This window comes from Cimex lectularius, unplaced genomic scaffold (assembly GCF_000648675.2).
Source record: "Cimex lectularius strain Harlan isolate CLEC.00 unplaced genomic scaffold, Clec_2.1 scaffold66, whole genome shotgun sequence".
NCBI classification, from domain to species: domain Eukaryota; kingdom Metazoa; phylum Arthropoda; class Insecta; order Hemiptera; family Cimicidae; genus Cimex; species Cimex lectularius.
The window spans coordinates 959,164-973,702 of record NW_019392701.1 but is presented as its reverse complement, the minus strand read 5'-3'; the positions used below and the strand labels follow the sequence as shown (position 1 = coordinate 973,702).

Below are 14,539 nucleotides of genomic sequence, written 5' to 3'. Positions count from 1 at the left end.
TGCCCATTTTAGTTGTAGCAATTTGTGTGCTAGCTTTGACGAGGACACATAGATAACTGTGCTTCTTAGAGAGTTTGTCCATTTCTCCTTTTGATTTGTGTAAACTTTTTCTCAACAGAGGGATTTTTCATTTGACCTCGCTCTGGACCTACAAATAGTCTTGCAGTTCCTCTTCTTGACATTTTGTCTGCTTGCTTAATGCCAAAAATTCCTTGTGCCCCTGGCATCCATGTCAGTGTCAGAATATTATATTTCAACAACTAGTTGGTTTGTGGTTCTATGGTGTGCTTTTAGGGCCATTTGGCTGTCTTTTGTTATGAGGATTTAGACTGCATTAGTGAATGCCTTTACAGTCGTCAAACCAAGAAGGATTCTAGAAGGTATTTTAGTGTGGTGGGTAGCCTTCATAAAAATGGAACAAAACCAATTAAAAATAGAAGATCACGATGGCTATTGTTGAATCTAGTTGTTGCCTAACTAGTCACTTATAGTTTGACTAAAATAATATAACTTTTATATAGATATGCTCATATTGTCTCTGATTGGTCTCAGACTACACAAATTTTAGCAATGAGTTGTGGTCTATGAATCTGACCTAGTACCTTTGAATAATGGTGCAGCATTATACCAATTGATAACTTTCCCTCAGATCGGTGGATTACTACTGTCGGTACAGATCCTCAAGGAAGTGGCTACAAAGCCTGTCACAGGATTATGCTCCTCCACACAGGTCTTCATTATCCAGATTTATGCTTTTTATTTCCCTGGCCCTCCAACAGTAGTTTGGTCACAAGTAAAGTAATTCCTATCATACAGGAGAGCTTATCTATGGTTCTATGCTTATAGTTACAATGTTAAGGAGCCCGTGTTTCCAATAACTCTGCACTTAATGTTTTTAGCATTTCTTAATAATAAAACACTAATAATATTCATAGAATCTCTGAAGACTTTATTTAATGATTGTAATTTTTTTAAAACTAATTTCAGACACCACAACCACGAGTGTGTTCACCTTCAATAAAAGAATCGGTACATACATTATTTATAAATTAAATGACCTATGAATAGTACTTTAGTTAATTGGATGCTTTATCTGCTTCCTTGTGGTAAGAAAAATAATAAAACTGATATAAGAATACTTAGTTGAGTATATAAGAATACTTAAATTAACCGATAAAGATACAGCCTTCTTGAAATTCATTACCATATATTTATATAAAATTTATCGTACATAACATGTAGTACATATTGTATGTTATACCTATCTGCATTCCATGTTTTAAGCATTATATACATTTTTTTAAGGTACATTCACCACGGCTATCTCCACCTAAATTCCAAGAACCAAAGGTATGTAAAGAAATAATGTGTCCTGTATACAGGAGAGATGACCTTTTCTTTCTTTCAAATCATTTTGTTATTTGTTATTATTTGCTTTTTTTCAAATCAAAATGAGCTTTATTCACTGCAACTGGAGTAAGGCATACCGGGCAGCCTGGATGTGCAGGGTGTTTATATTTTTTCATGACTTTTGGACTCTGAACACTATAATTACAGTGAAGTTGGAATGGAATGGAATAATAAAATTTTTCAGAAGGGAACCTGAAGAGACACCATTCAAAGTTGTTTCCAGAACCCTTGGGGACTGGTTCTGTGTCAGCTGTGCATCCCTGGCTGGATTCCTGTACTTCCTCAGGCGATTGTTGAATTATACTCCCACACAGGCCTTTAACTTTTCTATTATCAAATAAAATTTCAATTTTGAAGATTGTGCTAGGTGGTGGTGGCAGAAAGGAATTTCTATAAACCCTGTAAAACCACAGTTTTAAAACCAAAGAAAATAACATTCAACTTAACACCTTTAGTGTTTAAATGTGGTTGTTATTGAACATCTTGGAGTCATCATTGACCAAGAGCCGACATGGAATCAAAACCTAAGAGAAGCCACACACAAAGTCAAAATTGGCTTAAGATGGTACAAAAGTATATGTGTTTTAAACCTCAAAATGACCCTCTGCCTTTATACAAGAGACACAGGCCAATGAAAAGCTATGCGGGGAACTGCAACTGGGAGTAGAAAAGCTCCTAATTTGTGCACAAACGAAGACATGAGTATCACCATGAGAAACACTGATTTTATTGAACCTACCACCTCTATATATCTTATTCTAGGGAAACAAGAATGGTTTCATTTTTATGCAAGGACAGGCTCCTATAAGCCACACTAATTACAGAATAGTTATTACATTTTTAACCACCTCATACAGACCTATCTATCCTGAAGATCTGTATGAACATTTCTCACAAGCAATAGTGATCATACCATTTTTTCCATGGTCCTGATGCTCCTAGCCTTATGTGGAGCAGTGCTATTATTCAAGGGTATTAGTCTAGATTCTTCATCTTTACCCCTAAAATCAGTGCAGTCAGATGCCTACCAGATACAATACGAGCCAATACTCACAATCAAGAGCGCTCAGGGTGAGGATGGATGATGTTTCAATTTGTGTAGTAGCGCCATTATTTAAGGGTACTAGGCTAGATTGACTGATGACATCTCTCATCTACTACAACTACAACAGCCAAAGTCCAACCGGTCAGTAGGCAGCAATGGGGCTGAGGTGCATCAATGCTCTATTCATAAGCCATCTCCTTGATGTTAGTATTTCATCTCACCTAGTGCATTTGTATATTATCTATTCTCAGGACAGTTGCCTCTTTGTTTGGCTGCACATCCCTGAGATTGAACCACCTCGGCTCTGGGCAGGTGATAATCTCCATGAGTGGTGAGCTACAGTATCACCTAACAACAATCCGCTGGTCATGTTTCTTCTGTTCTATTCCTTTACAGCTCTTTATTTCTATTCTCTCAGACAGGCGTTTAATTGATAATATACCATTTGTTTAGTTAAGTTTTGAAAAATTACAATATGGAAGGTTAATCATTTGGTTTTTACAGGCTTCATCAGGCCAGCAGTTGATATCAATAAAATCGGTATACTAAAAACCATAAAAAAATGATTGTATATTAATGAAAGTATTATTAACAATGCTTCTTCTTTTCAGGAATATAAACCACGATCACCTTCTCCAGCAGTGAGGACTGAGGTAGGTTGTTACTTATGAAAATCAACAAAACTCTTACGAAAAAATCAGTCTGGACATTATAAAAACATACACATCTAAGCATTAATGAATTATGTGGGTAATTATTCTTTTTCAGGTGGGCACTTCAAACCAGTTTATATCAGTACCGGTGCGTATAACAAATGAACAAATTAATTTGGTTTGTCCAATGTAAAGTTTAGAAGTATCTAGATGATGTTTTGAGCATCATGTATGGTTTAGAGACAAAACTAAAGCCTGTTTACCTCGCAGTAGTTTTTGAGGAGTAGACAGCCTTCTTTGGCATGTAAGTGGCTAGAATGCAGCTAAATTTTCCTATTTCCATCTACTAAAAGTAACATTTTTACATCTTAAACTGCAAACCAAGCTGACACGTTCAACACGAGTCAACACCCAGTAAGGTCTGTAAGAGGTGCCTACCAAGCCTGTCGCAATGCGTCCATAAAATGGGACTATAGTGATTCTTTGTATGGGTCCTTACATCCAGCGTTAGTCTTTTTATTAGTCTCCATAGCCTTGATGGATAATGATTCCTCAGTTATATTTACTGGATTCAGTTTTTTTTTTGCCCGACAGAAACCTTGTCAGGCATTCACATATAATAATTACATACTAAGGTGTCCTCTATCTCTTGGCAGAAATTATACGCCCGTCACAACCAGCCTTATACACTCAGGTGCATATTGATCTGACAATGTCTTCATAACAGACCTGAATTATGTTCGGCCTTGATGCAGTAGATTCAAAACGTATGAGTTTTTATACACCTTTCAACAATTACACCTTTTTAATGCAGTTGGAATTGTATAGAATTATTTGGTCCTATTGGTGCACCCTGGCTAGACTATCAACCTGTTTATCTTTTTTATGAAGAGCTTAATTGTTACTGTGGCAAATTTCCCAAGGGAAGTTTGCATTTTAACTTTACTAACATATTTTTCTTTCATAAATCAAAACAAATAGAGTAAATGATGACTAGTAGTCCTTATATTGATGCTGCACTTACTTGTATTTTAAGATGGTTCTTCTTTGCGAAGTTATACCTGTGAATCATGCCTTCTAGAATCCTATCCTTGCATCAGCTTATATGCAACCAATCTCTCTCCCTGGATGAAGTTGTGTAGAGACAGTAGGTTTAGTAACAGTATTTTTATTATTCTCATGCACCTTTTTTATGCTTTGTGTGTGGCTGGTGTTGGCTCTTGGATGAAGATGGTTTCAAGATGTTTTGCTGGAAGAATAACAATCTCATTTATCACCAAACGTTAACTTGGGTTTCTTTGTAAATGATAAAACTGTGGTCTTATGGGAGTTTATTTAAAGCATTCTTGCCATTGATACCCAGTATAATCGACCTTAATATTTTTTTATATATAGCAATATACGTAGTGACTAACATTGTTAACAAATCTTATATTTTTAAGGGAATTGGACGTCGGTCGCGTTCGCCTTCAGTAAAACAACCGGTACGTTAATAACATTTTGACATTGAAATACTTCTTTATGTATTTAGCTCATTTGTGAAATTAGATCTTATCTATAATACATTTGATTGTACTTAGCTTTTTAAAGTTATGATGATTTAAAAGTTTGACTTTTTTGTAGGGTTTTGCTTCAAACCAGTTCATAACGATGAAACCGGTGTGTATTTCAATTAATAAAATTTACAAGTTTAGATATTATTAACTAATCTGTTAAAAAGCAAAAAAAAAGCTGCTAGAGTTTTGCTAGTACTTATTTGGTATAGGATATAGTGCGCATGCCTTGGGCAGAATGTGTTGGGAAAAGGATTCAGTGCGCATACCCAGGGCTGAAATTGCCCAGAACAGGATACAGTACACATGGACATGGCAGTGATTGTTCCAAACAGAATTATCCACTCCAATATTCATAGAATAGTAGTGTTTAAAGTGTGCATTAACAATGTTGGGTTGACATATAAGCGCACAACTATAATAATATGTTAAAGGAAAGGTAATAGAATGTAAATACTACAGAAACAATCACCTGAATCAAATTACATGTAGACATAATATTTTCTTTATGATATTTATAAAAGGCATTTTGTGTTGCAGTTCCCTCCAAAGTTAGCAGTTGGCAAGAATGGAAAACAAAAAATTCCAAATGACGTGAGTGCTTTCGTTTTTTACATTTAGACATAATAATCTGCCGGATAAATATACCATACGAGCATAATTCATTATTATTGAGATTTATGCGAGACATTTTGTTTTGCAGTCTTCTTCACAGCAGAAGATTTTTACACCACGAAATGATGTAAGTGTCTTGTGGTTTTTATTTTTTTGGTTTGTATCTTTCACTCCGAGTCAGTGTCCCATGGAGATGACTGCCTTGTCTCTTCTTCTCTCTTCTCATCTTTAAAAAACACATCTTGGCCCTCCAGACATCACATAAGCTTTAGGTTCCTAACACTAACAACCCTTAAGAGCAAGAACAAATTGGACGCACTATCGCAGCCAAATATATAGGTTGGTGAAGCCAACCTCTTCCAACAGAGGCGTACAGTAGTAACTTTCTTTAGGCGGAATTTTCAGTTTAGTGGTGTTCCTTACCATTCTTGCTTGCCGGTCTTAGCGCACCATGAATAGGTCATATTGAACATGCACATTCCTCTCTTGATGGGATGCTTCCATCATTATACAAACCAACATATGCCGGTTCTGTTGAGCGAGCCACCAAATATATTAGAATAAATGTTCCCATCTTTACTCAACTGAGCTGAAACAGACCTGAAGATCTTCAACATGACCCCTAGGGGGCCTCTCAGATACTCACCAAAAAGATACATGCATAGATTTGTCACATCCCCTGGCCAGCCGGTTTAAAAGTGCCTCAAGGGACACTTTCATACAGACAATTCTTCGGCTTTTCTGCCATCCCCAAAGAGGTAGAGAAGACACTCTGGAAAGAACAAAATGGAATCAACATTCCTGTATACTCCAAAACTCTAATAACACTGGTCTCTGACCACTCACCAGCCTTAATAACTTTCCAATTACAATTAAGCTCTCATGTAAAAATCACAAATTCAAGGCAAAGTAGACTGGAAAAAATGTCAACAACATATCAACAACTCTATCTCAATTCCCAGACAGGCATTGAATAACATATTGTAGAAATAAAATATATTATCTCCAATTTAAACTTTAAGATTGAAGAAGCCATTAAAAATCAACTAAAGCTTATCCTCCAAAAACGACATGTAACCCTGTTCACTCGGTACCTACTAGGATGCTGAATCTAATACAAGAAAAGAACAGAGTAAGTCTGTGGCAATGATGGAGAACCTCATAGTGGAAAAGTCAATTAAACTTCTTTCAAAGAAGGATAAAATACAGTGTGGATAAACACAAATTTGAAAGTTACAACAGCTATGGTTCAGAAATACATTCTAAGTACAATTCCGTATGGAAAGAAACCAGTAAATTACTCAAAAACCTACCAGGTTTCCAGCAATTAAAAACAAGAATAAAAGAGTAACACCCTCATACCAGATGAAGACAAAAGCAAAGTGTTTACAAACCATTTTGCTGAAATTTATGCTAAGGAGGATGAAAAAGTAGAAGACAAAGAAATCCTAGAATATGTGTCAAAACCCCAATATCAACTGCTGAACTTCCTATGGAATTCGTCACCCCTTCAAAACTAACCAACTACATTGAACAAATAAAAAAATAAAAAAAATCTGTAGCATCTTAATGCATGAGGACAGGTTACTTCCTAAAGGAATGGAAACAAGCACAAATAATCTTGATTCCTAAACCAGGAAAGAACAAAGCCAATGTAGAAAATTATAGACCAATCTGCTCCCTATGTTAGGCAAACCAATTGAAAAATGTATACAAAAGTGACTACTCCCATATTCAGAGAATTTAATAGCTAGCTCACAATTTTGGTTTAATACCAGACACTAACAACCCACTAAGAGTACCAGCTCAGTGAAGACATAGTACAGGGATTTTTTTTTCCCCTTCCTGGATTTAATACAACAGGCCTTGCACCCATTATATTTGTACAAAACAATCTGCCCTTGAGCTTCAAAACCCCACAAGGATCAGTGCTATCCCCCGTCCTATTCAACACATTCATAAGTGATATTCCAACAAAACATGATTATTGCTACACATGCGGATGACACTTGTACATATAAGACCCATAGAAATGCAGTATATGCTAAAAATAAAGTACAGCATTCAATAAACCAGATAGCAGACTACTGCAGCAAGCAAATAACTAAATATGTATGCATGTAAATATTACAGATACTTTTGAACTACTAGTTATAAAAAAACTAACTTATTATATATTTGATATTTTAGTTCAGCAAAACAAACAAATAATGACATTCAATGACAAACCTAAACCAAAAAGTGAATCAGTAAACATGTTGTTAATTATTGGAACATTAATAAAAAAAGTACATGTAAGGGGGGCTTAAAGCCCTATTTGTACCTTTAAAATAAATAATGAAGCAACCATCCCTGAGATGAAGCAGTCCAATCTTTCTTGACATCTTTTAAACATTCACCCGAGACCTGGGGAATATGTGTCAAACAAGAACCAAAAAGAGACTTCCTCTTTCCACTTACTTCCCTCATAATACTACTTACCCTACCTTTACTTTCATATATGCCAAGGTTTAAAAAATGTATCATGCAAGGATAATTTTTTTTCTGATATTTGTGATTCATTTTGTGTTGTAGAATTCACAGCAGTTGGTGTTAACTGGAGGACAACAAAAAATTCAAAATGATGTAAGTATTTACACGATTAGAATTTAGAATAAATTCACTAGTTTCGTGGTCCGCTTGACTAATTAATATCTTACAATTAATTAAGGTTTTCAGTTGAGATAACCTCGATCATGTGGTTGAGATGGGAGGTTGGTGTCCGAGTGGATCGAGGTCACGATAGCTCAAGTGGTAGAGCAGCGGCGTATCAAGCCGAAGATCGTGGGTTCGAATCCCGCTCATGCCTTTGACTTTTTATCTCAACTGAAAACCTTAATTAATTTAGAATAAAGTTAAAATTAGACCAGAATCAGATATGAAAGAGCCATAGAATTAAAGAATACCTCCATAAATACCAGTATAGCTAAGGTGCAAAGGAAGTAAAAGAAAGAGTCCAGTTCAGGTGCTCAATATGCAGAACATTTCTCTCTCCTGATATCGGCTACTTTCCTAAATAATTTTGAAGCCCTTTTTCATCCTCTTAACACTTTACTTCTTAATCATCCTAATAATTAGTATTCAAATCCACCCTACCAGATAACTGTGAGAAGTAAGCAAGGGAATGCTTCTTCATTTCTATTATCCTATTTTTGATTCCTATTTATCCGATTGTCAAAGTTTAACAATCAGGAGTAATAATTTAGTTTATTAATAACATGAGTGACATTTTTTGTTGCAGTTATCACAGCAGATGATTTTCAGAGGTGGACAACAAATTCGAAGTGGCGTAAGTGTTTTGATGATATGTGCCTAGACAATGGGAGTTTCGTGATTTTTTTGTGGTTTGTGGAACTTTGTTAAATCCAGATTTCTGATCGCCTTTGGCTATTTTTGCTCAAGAACATCCTTTCCTCTACCTACTGATCTTTGTTGGCCTTCTTCAAGGTAGTGTTCTGGCCCCCACACCTGGCATCCCATCTGCTAAACATCACTGCTGACCTTTGCGGATGATAGAGCGATTCTCCCAAGCAATTCTGATTGCTGTTTCCACTCGAAATTTTCCCCAATGGTCTCAGGACTCTCGTTGTGTCTTCACTGTTCTAAGTATTATATGTATCGACCACTTTTCTACTAATGAATACTCTAGATTATGGTATGATCTTGATGAAAAAGCAAATTCAGTTGTTACTGTCAAACTTTCGACCTATTTTAAGGTCATCATCAGGGCAAAATGATCTTAAATATGTTTACATAATTAAGTTTTCAAGGTTGTATACTGTTACCTTACTACTGTAACTACTGTTAGTCCTTGGCAATGTTGGGACTGAGTCAGTCTTCAAAGAAATTTAAAATCTTCTGTGAAAAACTTAATTATTAGGTAAATTTGTAGATATATTTAAAATTGTTTTTCCCTGATGATGGCTTTAAAATAGGTCGAAAGCTTCGCAGTAACAACTGAATTTGCTTCGTCAAGACCATACTATGGATTTTGCACTCTATTCCTTAGTCCACTCTGCTCATATCTCTTCAATCGACTGTGTTGTCATGTTTCAACTGCCTTGATTTTTCAGTGCTCCCCTTTATTATTGATCACCCAAGCAAAGGCTGGAGGGAAGAAAAACTAAATCCCTGAAAGAAAATCACCCCCTGAGGTGAGTCATGACCTCAGGCCATTCAACTAACATATGTGCATCACCTCTCAATTCTTGGAAGCTTCCTTTGTCGATGGTCCTCAGGTGATCAGGAACAAAAGCCATGCGGTTGATGTGATCCAAAATTTGTGGTGGCCTTAGCTTAAGCCCTGACAACGTTGTATGAGAACTTTCCCTTTACAAATAACTCACTGTCTTTGCCTACAATTTAATGTGTCCATCAAAACTACCCTTACAAACCTCCTAATCCTATTGCCCAAAATGTAATCCCACTACAAGTTTTATAATAACCACCACAAATCCTAAATAATATAACTCATCTTAAAGAATTTTCTCAAACACTTCTCACCGACTTGAGAGGTGATGGCCTCAGTGTCGCCTATCCAATGACATCTAGTCCTTATTAAATAGACAACATTATATTATCATTGGAATAGTATCAATGGGTAGTTTCTCCACTCTTGTTTTAATTACCCCTTTTTTAATTTTTAAGGCACGATCACCACATTCCTCTTCACCCAAAAGGAAAGAGCAGGTATGTAATTAAATAGTATGTATCAGTGTAAATACAAAATGTTAAATTTGAGAAGAAAATTAGATGTACTTACTTAAATTTTAAAAAAATATCTAAACAAATTACTTCCCCCATTTTTTATATTGCTATTACAATTTTTTTAAGGATTATTGTTCAAACCAGTTTATAACCATGGTGTGTATAATAAATTAAAGTCTATTTTACTATATTAGCCTTTTTAATAATAATTAGATAACAAAAGTTTCTAAAATGTAAAGTGTGTACAAGTGATGACCTTAAATCATGACATTAAATCATATCATTTTTATTCAAAGCTTAGATTTTATGATGGCTCATCTTACCTTTGGTGTATTCATACCCAGTTTATTCTTGTGTGATTACAAATGGAATTGTTAATGGTATAGATTCTGGGCATACATGTTTTTTGTTTAGTAAGTGTCCGGTTTTTCGATAACGGTTCCTTTATACAGGGGGTGTCGTACATTATGTGATACCTTTGACTGACTTGCTTGGATTACAGTTTATCATCTTACACTTTGATGTATTCATCCCCAGTTATTCTTGTGTGACTGGGCACACCTTGCCAATGGTACACATTCAGGGCCTACACATCCTTCATTTAGGTCTGCTTTTTTGCTATCTTTTGTGTACAAGATCTGTAAACCTTTCCACTAGTTTGTAATATTTGTAAAACTATACGTATTTTTTAGATAATTTATTAAAGATTGTGTTGATGACAATTGTTATTTTTAAGGGATACAGACCTCAGTCATATTCACCCTCAACAAATAACCATGTATGTAAATAAATTAATGTTAAAAATTATCTTCTAACTTCTAACTAAAAAAAAACTTAACTAAAAATTTATGTCTAATTACAAGTCTTATGTCTGGATGTAAAATCTCATTCAGAAATTCCAGTCTGATGGGGTCCCATGAAAATTTTCAATGAAAATCAAAATAAAAAAATATATAGACGACAAGAGGAACATTCATTACTAAAGATAGTTGATCAAGTGCCATCAGGTTAAGAAGAGGAATGGTACTCTATATTAGTGGCTGGTGCTTCAGACCTGTAGAGTGAATGGAGTGAAATTTAGGCTATAACTGAGTGTTGGGGACAAAACCTTAGGTTGATAGCTTTAGGATATAAACTCGGTGGGCAGGGATGGAAAAACCATTTTTTTTAAATAAGATAAGCTTGGAAAAATTATTAATAATTAAAATATGTTTTCAGTCATATTCTCCTAACCAGTGAATGTTGCCAAAATCAGTTCATATGTTTATAAAAAGGTGCACTACCTAGTTGAATCAATATTTTGCAAATGCATAATGGAATAACTGAAATTAATTTGATGAAATAATTTAGAACATTAATTACTTAATTTATTGAGTTTTATTATTATTTTTATTTTTTTATAATAGGCAAGGAGCCAGCGAGTTTCACCAGAAAAAGTATGTAATTGAGTGCTATTTGTAAAGTAATCATGATTTGTGGAGTAATATTTTCATTTTTAAAGTTTAGAATATTCAGTGATTGTTTTGATGATGTTTAAATTTGTTTTATTTTTTGTTTAAATTTGTTTTATTTTTTGTTTAAATTTGTTTTATTTTTTGTTTAAATTTGTTTTATTTTTTGTTCAACAGTATGACACTGCACATGGACAAAATCAAACGATAAACGTGGAACCGGTAAATAAAAAGATTTGAACTGGATTTATATTAAAATGATTATTTTAAATAAGTATAATAAAGATATGATGTTCGTAGATCGACCTGCAGATAATCTATGTAGGGTTCCAATCTTTGTAGAGGTTATTAGACGGGTGAAAAAAAGACTAAATACTGAGTTCACCGAGCTTTCGGCACTTTATAATGCCATCATCAGGCATTGTTAATTGTATGGTACTTTGCATTTATTTGAATTTGTAATAAAATAGCCCTTATGATGGCACTATAAAGTGCCGAAAGCTCGCTGAACCCAGCATTTAGTCTTTTCTTTACCCGTCTAATGGCCACTACGAAGATTGGGCCCCTACATTAAGTTTTGTAGGGATAAAAATAACGATATTCTGTTTAAATCATGTTTTCTTTCTTTTTAAAAATAATAAATGGCCCCAATAATGGTGCACTACAATCAAAGAAGGAGGAATGGGGAAATGTGGGCCACACTTATACAACCTCTCCTCAAAATGGGAAACACAGCAGGAAACTGAATAGGTGCCTTATTTGCTATTCTTGTCCTAAGGAGAGTGTGGTGATATTGAAGATGTAGATGGTAGAGTGAGGTGAAAGAGAGAACAGGGGGACAGGCTGAAAGTGTGCGAGTGCTAAGCGCGTGGTGTGTACAGCTCTTTTATTTGTGTTCTGAACTTTTGTGTCACGGTCGTTCTTTAGATGTAGTTTAATTTTACACTTTGTATGAATTATAAGAGTTGAATAAGTTTCAAAAAAAGCGGATTAATTTCACTTTCATTGTAATTAGCAACAAGGAGCTTTTACAAGAGTTTTTCCTTAAGCATTTCTTCAATTCCTAATTTCCCCTAATCGCTGATGAGACACCCTGGCTTATTGCAGGCCGCTCGGTTGATGATAACCTCCAAGAAATAGAGCCTGCTAAGTCACTTGGAAGTAGCACACATTAGCAACTACTCTACAGGGCTAACCATATAAGCTGTCTTCTTTAGTGACTAGTGAAGGATTCATAGTGGTTAGTGGTTGTGCTCTTAGAGAAAGTGCAGTTCATTAATTTAAAAACTCAGGAACATTACTCCCAGTATTGAAAGCATTAGATGGGATGTCTCTGGGTATGTTAGGTATATGAAAGGGAGTTCAAAGCGTCATTTGTCTTGAGAGTCCCGGACTATTACTGGTTACTTATGTGATGTGCACAATGGACTGAGTGACCTCACAGTCTCTCCGCCTCAGGCAAGTCGTTCTTGGAGTGGAGCAGCAATGGAATAGTGCACCTAGTAGAGTATAGGTTAAATATTCAAGGGCGTTAAATCATCGAGGTGCGGAGTCAGAAGCCTAACTGCTTGTGGAGGTGAAAGTTCTGTAGTACGAAGATAGATTGATTAACCTCAGAGCTAGATTCAGTCTTTAAAAATCCTATCTACAAATTAATGTAGCTCACAGGGTAAGAATTTAGAGGGATCACGTTCACTAGAGGACCCTCTTAGCCAGGAAAGCTGCACTCTCCCAAATTTATGGGTTCACCAGCTTGCAGGAAAAGCAATGGACTAGTCCTGAATTTGCCTGAGAAACATAAAGACATTGATAATATGAGGAACAGGACATGCAACCATAAAACACTCTCAGAGCAACCCTTCAAATACTTTTAGTAAGGTCTACATGTACATTTTCCACCTAACGTGACCAATCAGCAGGCCAAGTATTTTCCAATAATTGATCTTGACAAAATCGTTACATAACCACCATTTTAACTTTTCCCCATATACGAAGCCGAAGAACCGCACCAGCATGCCCCAAGGCAGACTTTACCCTTGAGACCAACTGTGGTGTTTGGAGGGTATCATCTCGTGCCGCCTAATGGATCATGGTGATGCTGTGACCTGAGGTGAAGAAATTTGGTGATTGGAACAAAGAGAGCTTGGAAAAGAGAAGGGTTCAGTATAATGTCAACTCTCAATGGATACCTAAGCAAACTTCCTTAAAGTCCACACAAAAAAATATCCTCAACAGAACACCCTGTATAACCTGTAGACATACTATATACTCTATCATTTAATTTTTATTTGGAAGGTATAACAATATGTATCTTTCTGCAGGTGACATCACCATCAAGTCAGCGTCTATTGAGAGATTCGGTATGTATAAGAAAAGAATAATAATTATCGATATTTTAATCATTTATAATTGTTAGCTTTAAGAGGCATCACAGCAAGGAAAGATAGCTAATACTTTTAAGATATAAAACATTAATTTGTATTTTTTTTACTAGGTGGCTTCTCTAGTAGAAAGCCAGCGGCATGTAGTAGGATCGGTAAATATTTAAAAATTTTGTTTGCTTTTAAGAACACTTATATTTATGTAATTGATTCTTTATTTGTGGGTATATGTGTGTTCTTTGTATTATCTGTAACATAGTATACATTTATAAAAAATACTAAGCCTTTTATGGAACTTTTAAATCAGTTATTCAAAACATGTAAAAATTTAATAAACTACGAGATAGATGCAATAAATAATATTGAATAATTAGAAATAGAAACACACACACAAAAAGAAATACTATACATTTAAAGAAGTCTCATTTGTTTTCACAGATAACAAATATGGAGTCAAGTCAACGAGTGATGTCAGATCCGGTACATATATTTGATTAATTAAGTTTGATACTAAATTAAATTTGAAGATGAATTAGAAATATAACACCATATTATAACACATTATAATGATTAATTATATTATATTATAGTTGGCATTTATTCGTGGTCATTCTCCACATTTTGGATCGGTATGTAATTTACCAAAATTTTTCTTTTTTGCCATATGATGAAAAAAGAATTTAAA

General features: G+C 35.0%; 1 protein-coding gene and 1 long non-coding RNA gene across 23 annotated transcripts in view; one reads left to right on the top strand and one right to left on the bottom strand.

The window, feature by feature from the left end:
- The window catches only part of LOC106668873, a 77,658-nt gene that overhangs the window by 27,253 nt on the left and 35,866 nt on the right, over positions 1-14,539 (top strand). For 19 of the 20 annotated variants that reach the window (XM_024226134.1, XM_024226150.1, XM_024226149.1 and 16 more), the window contains 18 exons: positions 988-1,029; positions 1,306-1,350; positions 2,960-2,995; positions 3,067-3,108; positions 3,224-3,256; positions 4,551-4,592; positions 4,732-4,767; positions 5,202-5,255; positions 5,365-5,403; positions 7,851-7,901; positions 8,557-8,604; positions 9,963-10,004; positions 11,429-11,458; positions 11,651-11,695; positions 13,795-13,833; positions 13,968-14,009; positions 14,293-14,334; positions 14,445-14,483. In XM_024226134.1, coding sequence (XP_024081902.1) covers positions 988-1,029; positions 1,306-1,350; positions 2,960-2,995; positions 3,067-3,108; positions 3,224-3,256; positions 4,551-4,592; positions 4,732-4,767; positions 5,202-5,255; positions 5,365-5,403; positions 7,851-7,901; positions 8,557-8,604; positions 9,963-10,004; positions 11,429-11,458; positions 11,651-11,695; positions 13,795-13,833; positions 13,968-14,009; positions 14,293-14,334; positions 14,445-14,483 — 747 coding nt within the window. The remainder of the gene's footprint in view (positions 1-987; positions 1,030-1,305; positions 1,351-2,959; positions 2,996-3,066; positions 3,109-3,223; positions 3,257-4,550; positions 4,593-4,731; positions 4,768-5,201; positions 5,256-5,364; positions 5,404-7,850; positions 7,902-8,556; positions 8,605-9,962; positions 10,005-11,428; positions 11,459-11,650; positions 11,696-13,794; positions 13,834-13,967; positions 14,010-14,292; positions 14,335-14,444; positions 14,484-14,539) is intronic. The other variant, XM_024226135.1, reaches the window with a different exon arrangement.
- LOC112126657 overlaps positions 1-14,539 on the bottom strand; it is a 59,316-nt gene that overhangs the window by 36,837 nt on the left and 7,940 nt on the right. For 2 of the 3 annotated variants that reach the window (XR_002910118.1, XR_002910119.1), the window contains exons 2-3: positions 5,923-6,048; positions 4,133-4,357 (exon numbers count right to left, since the gene is read on the bottom strand). This is a non-coding gene — a long non-coding RNA (uncharacterized LOC112126657). Of the gene's footprint in view, positions 1-4,132; positions 4,358-5,922; positions 6,049-6,122; positions 6,191-14,539 lie in introns of all 3 variants that reach the window. The other variant, XR_002910120.1, reaches the window with a different exon arrangement.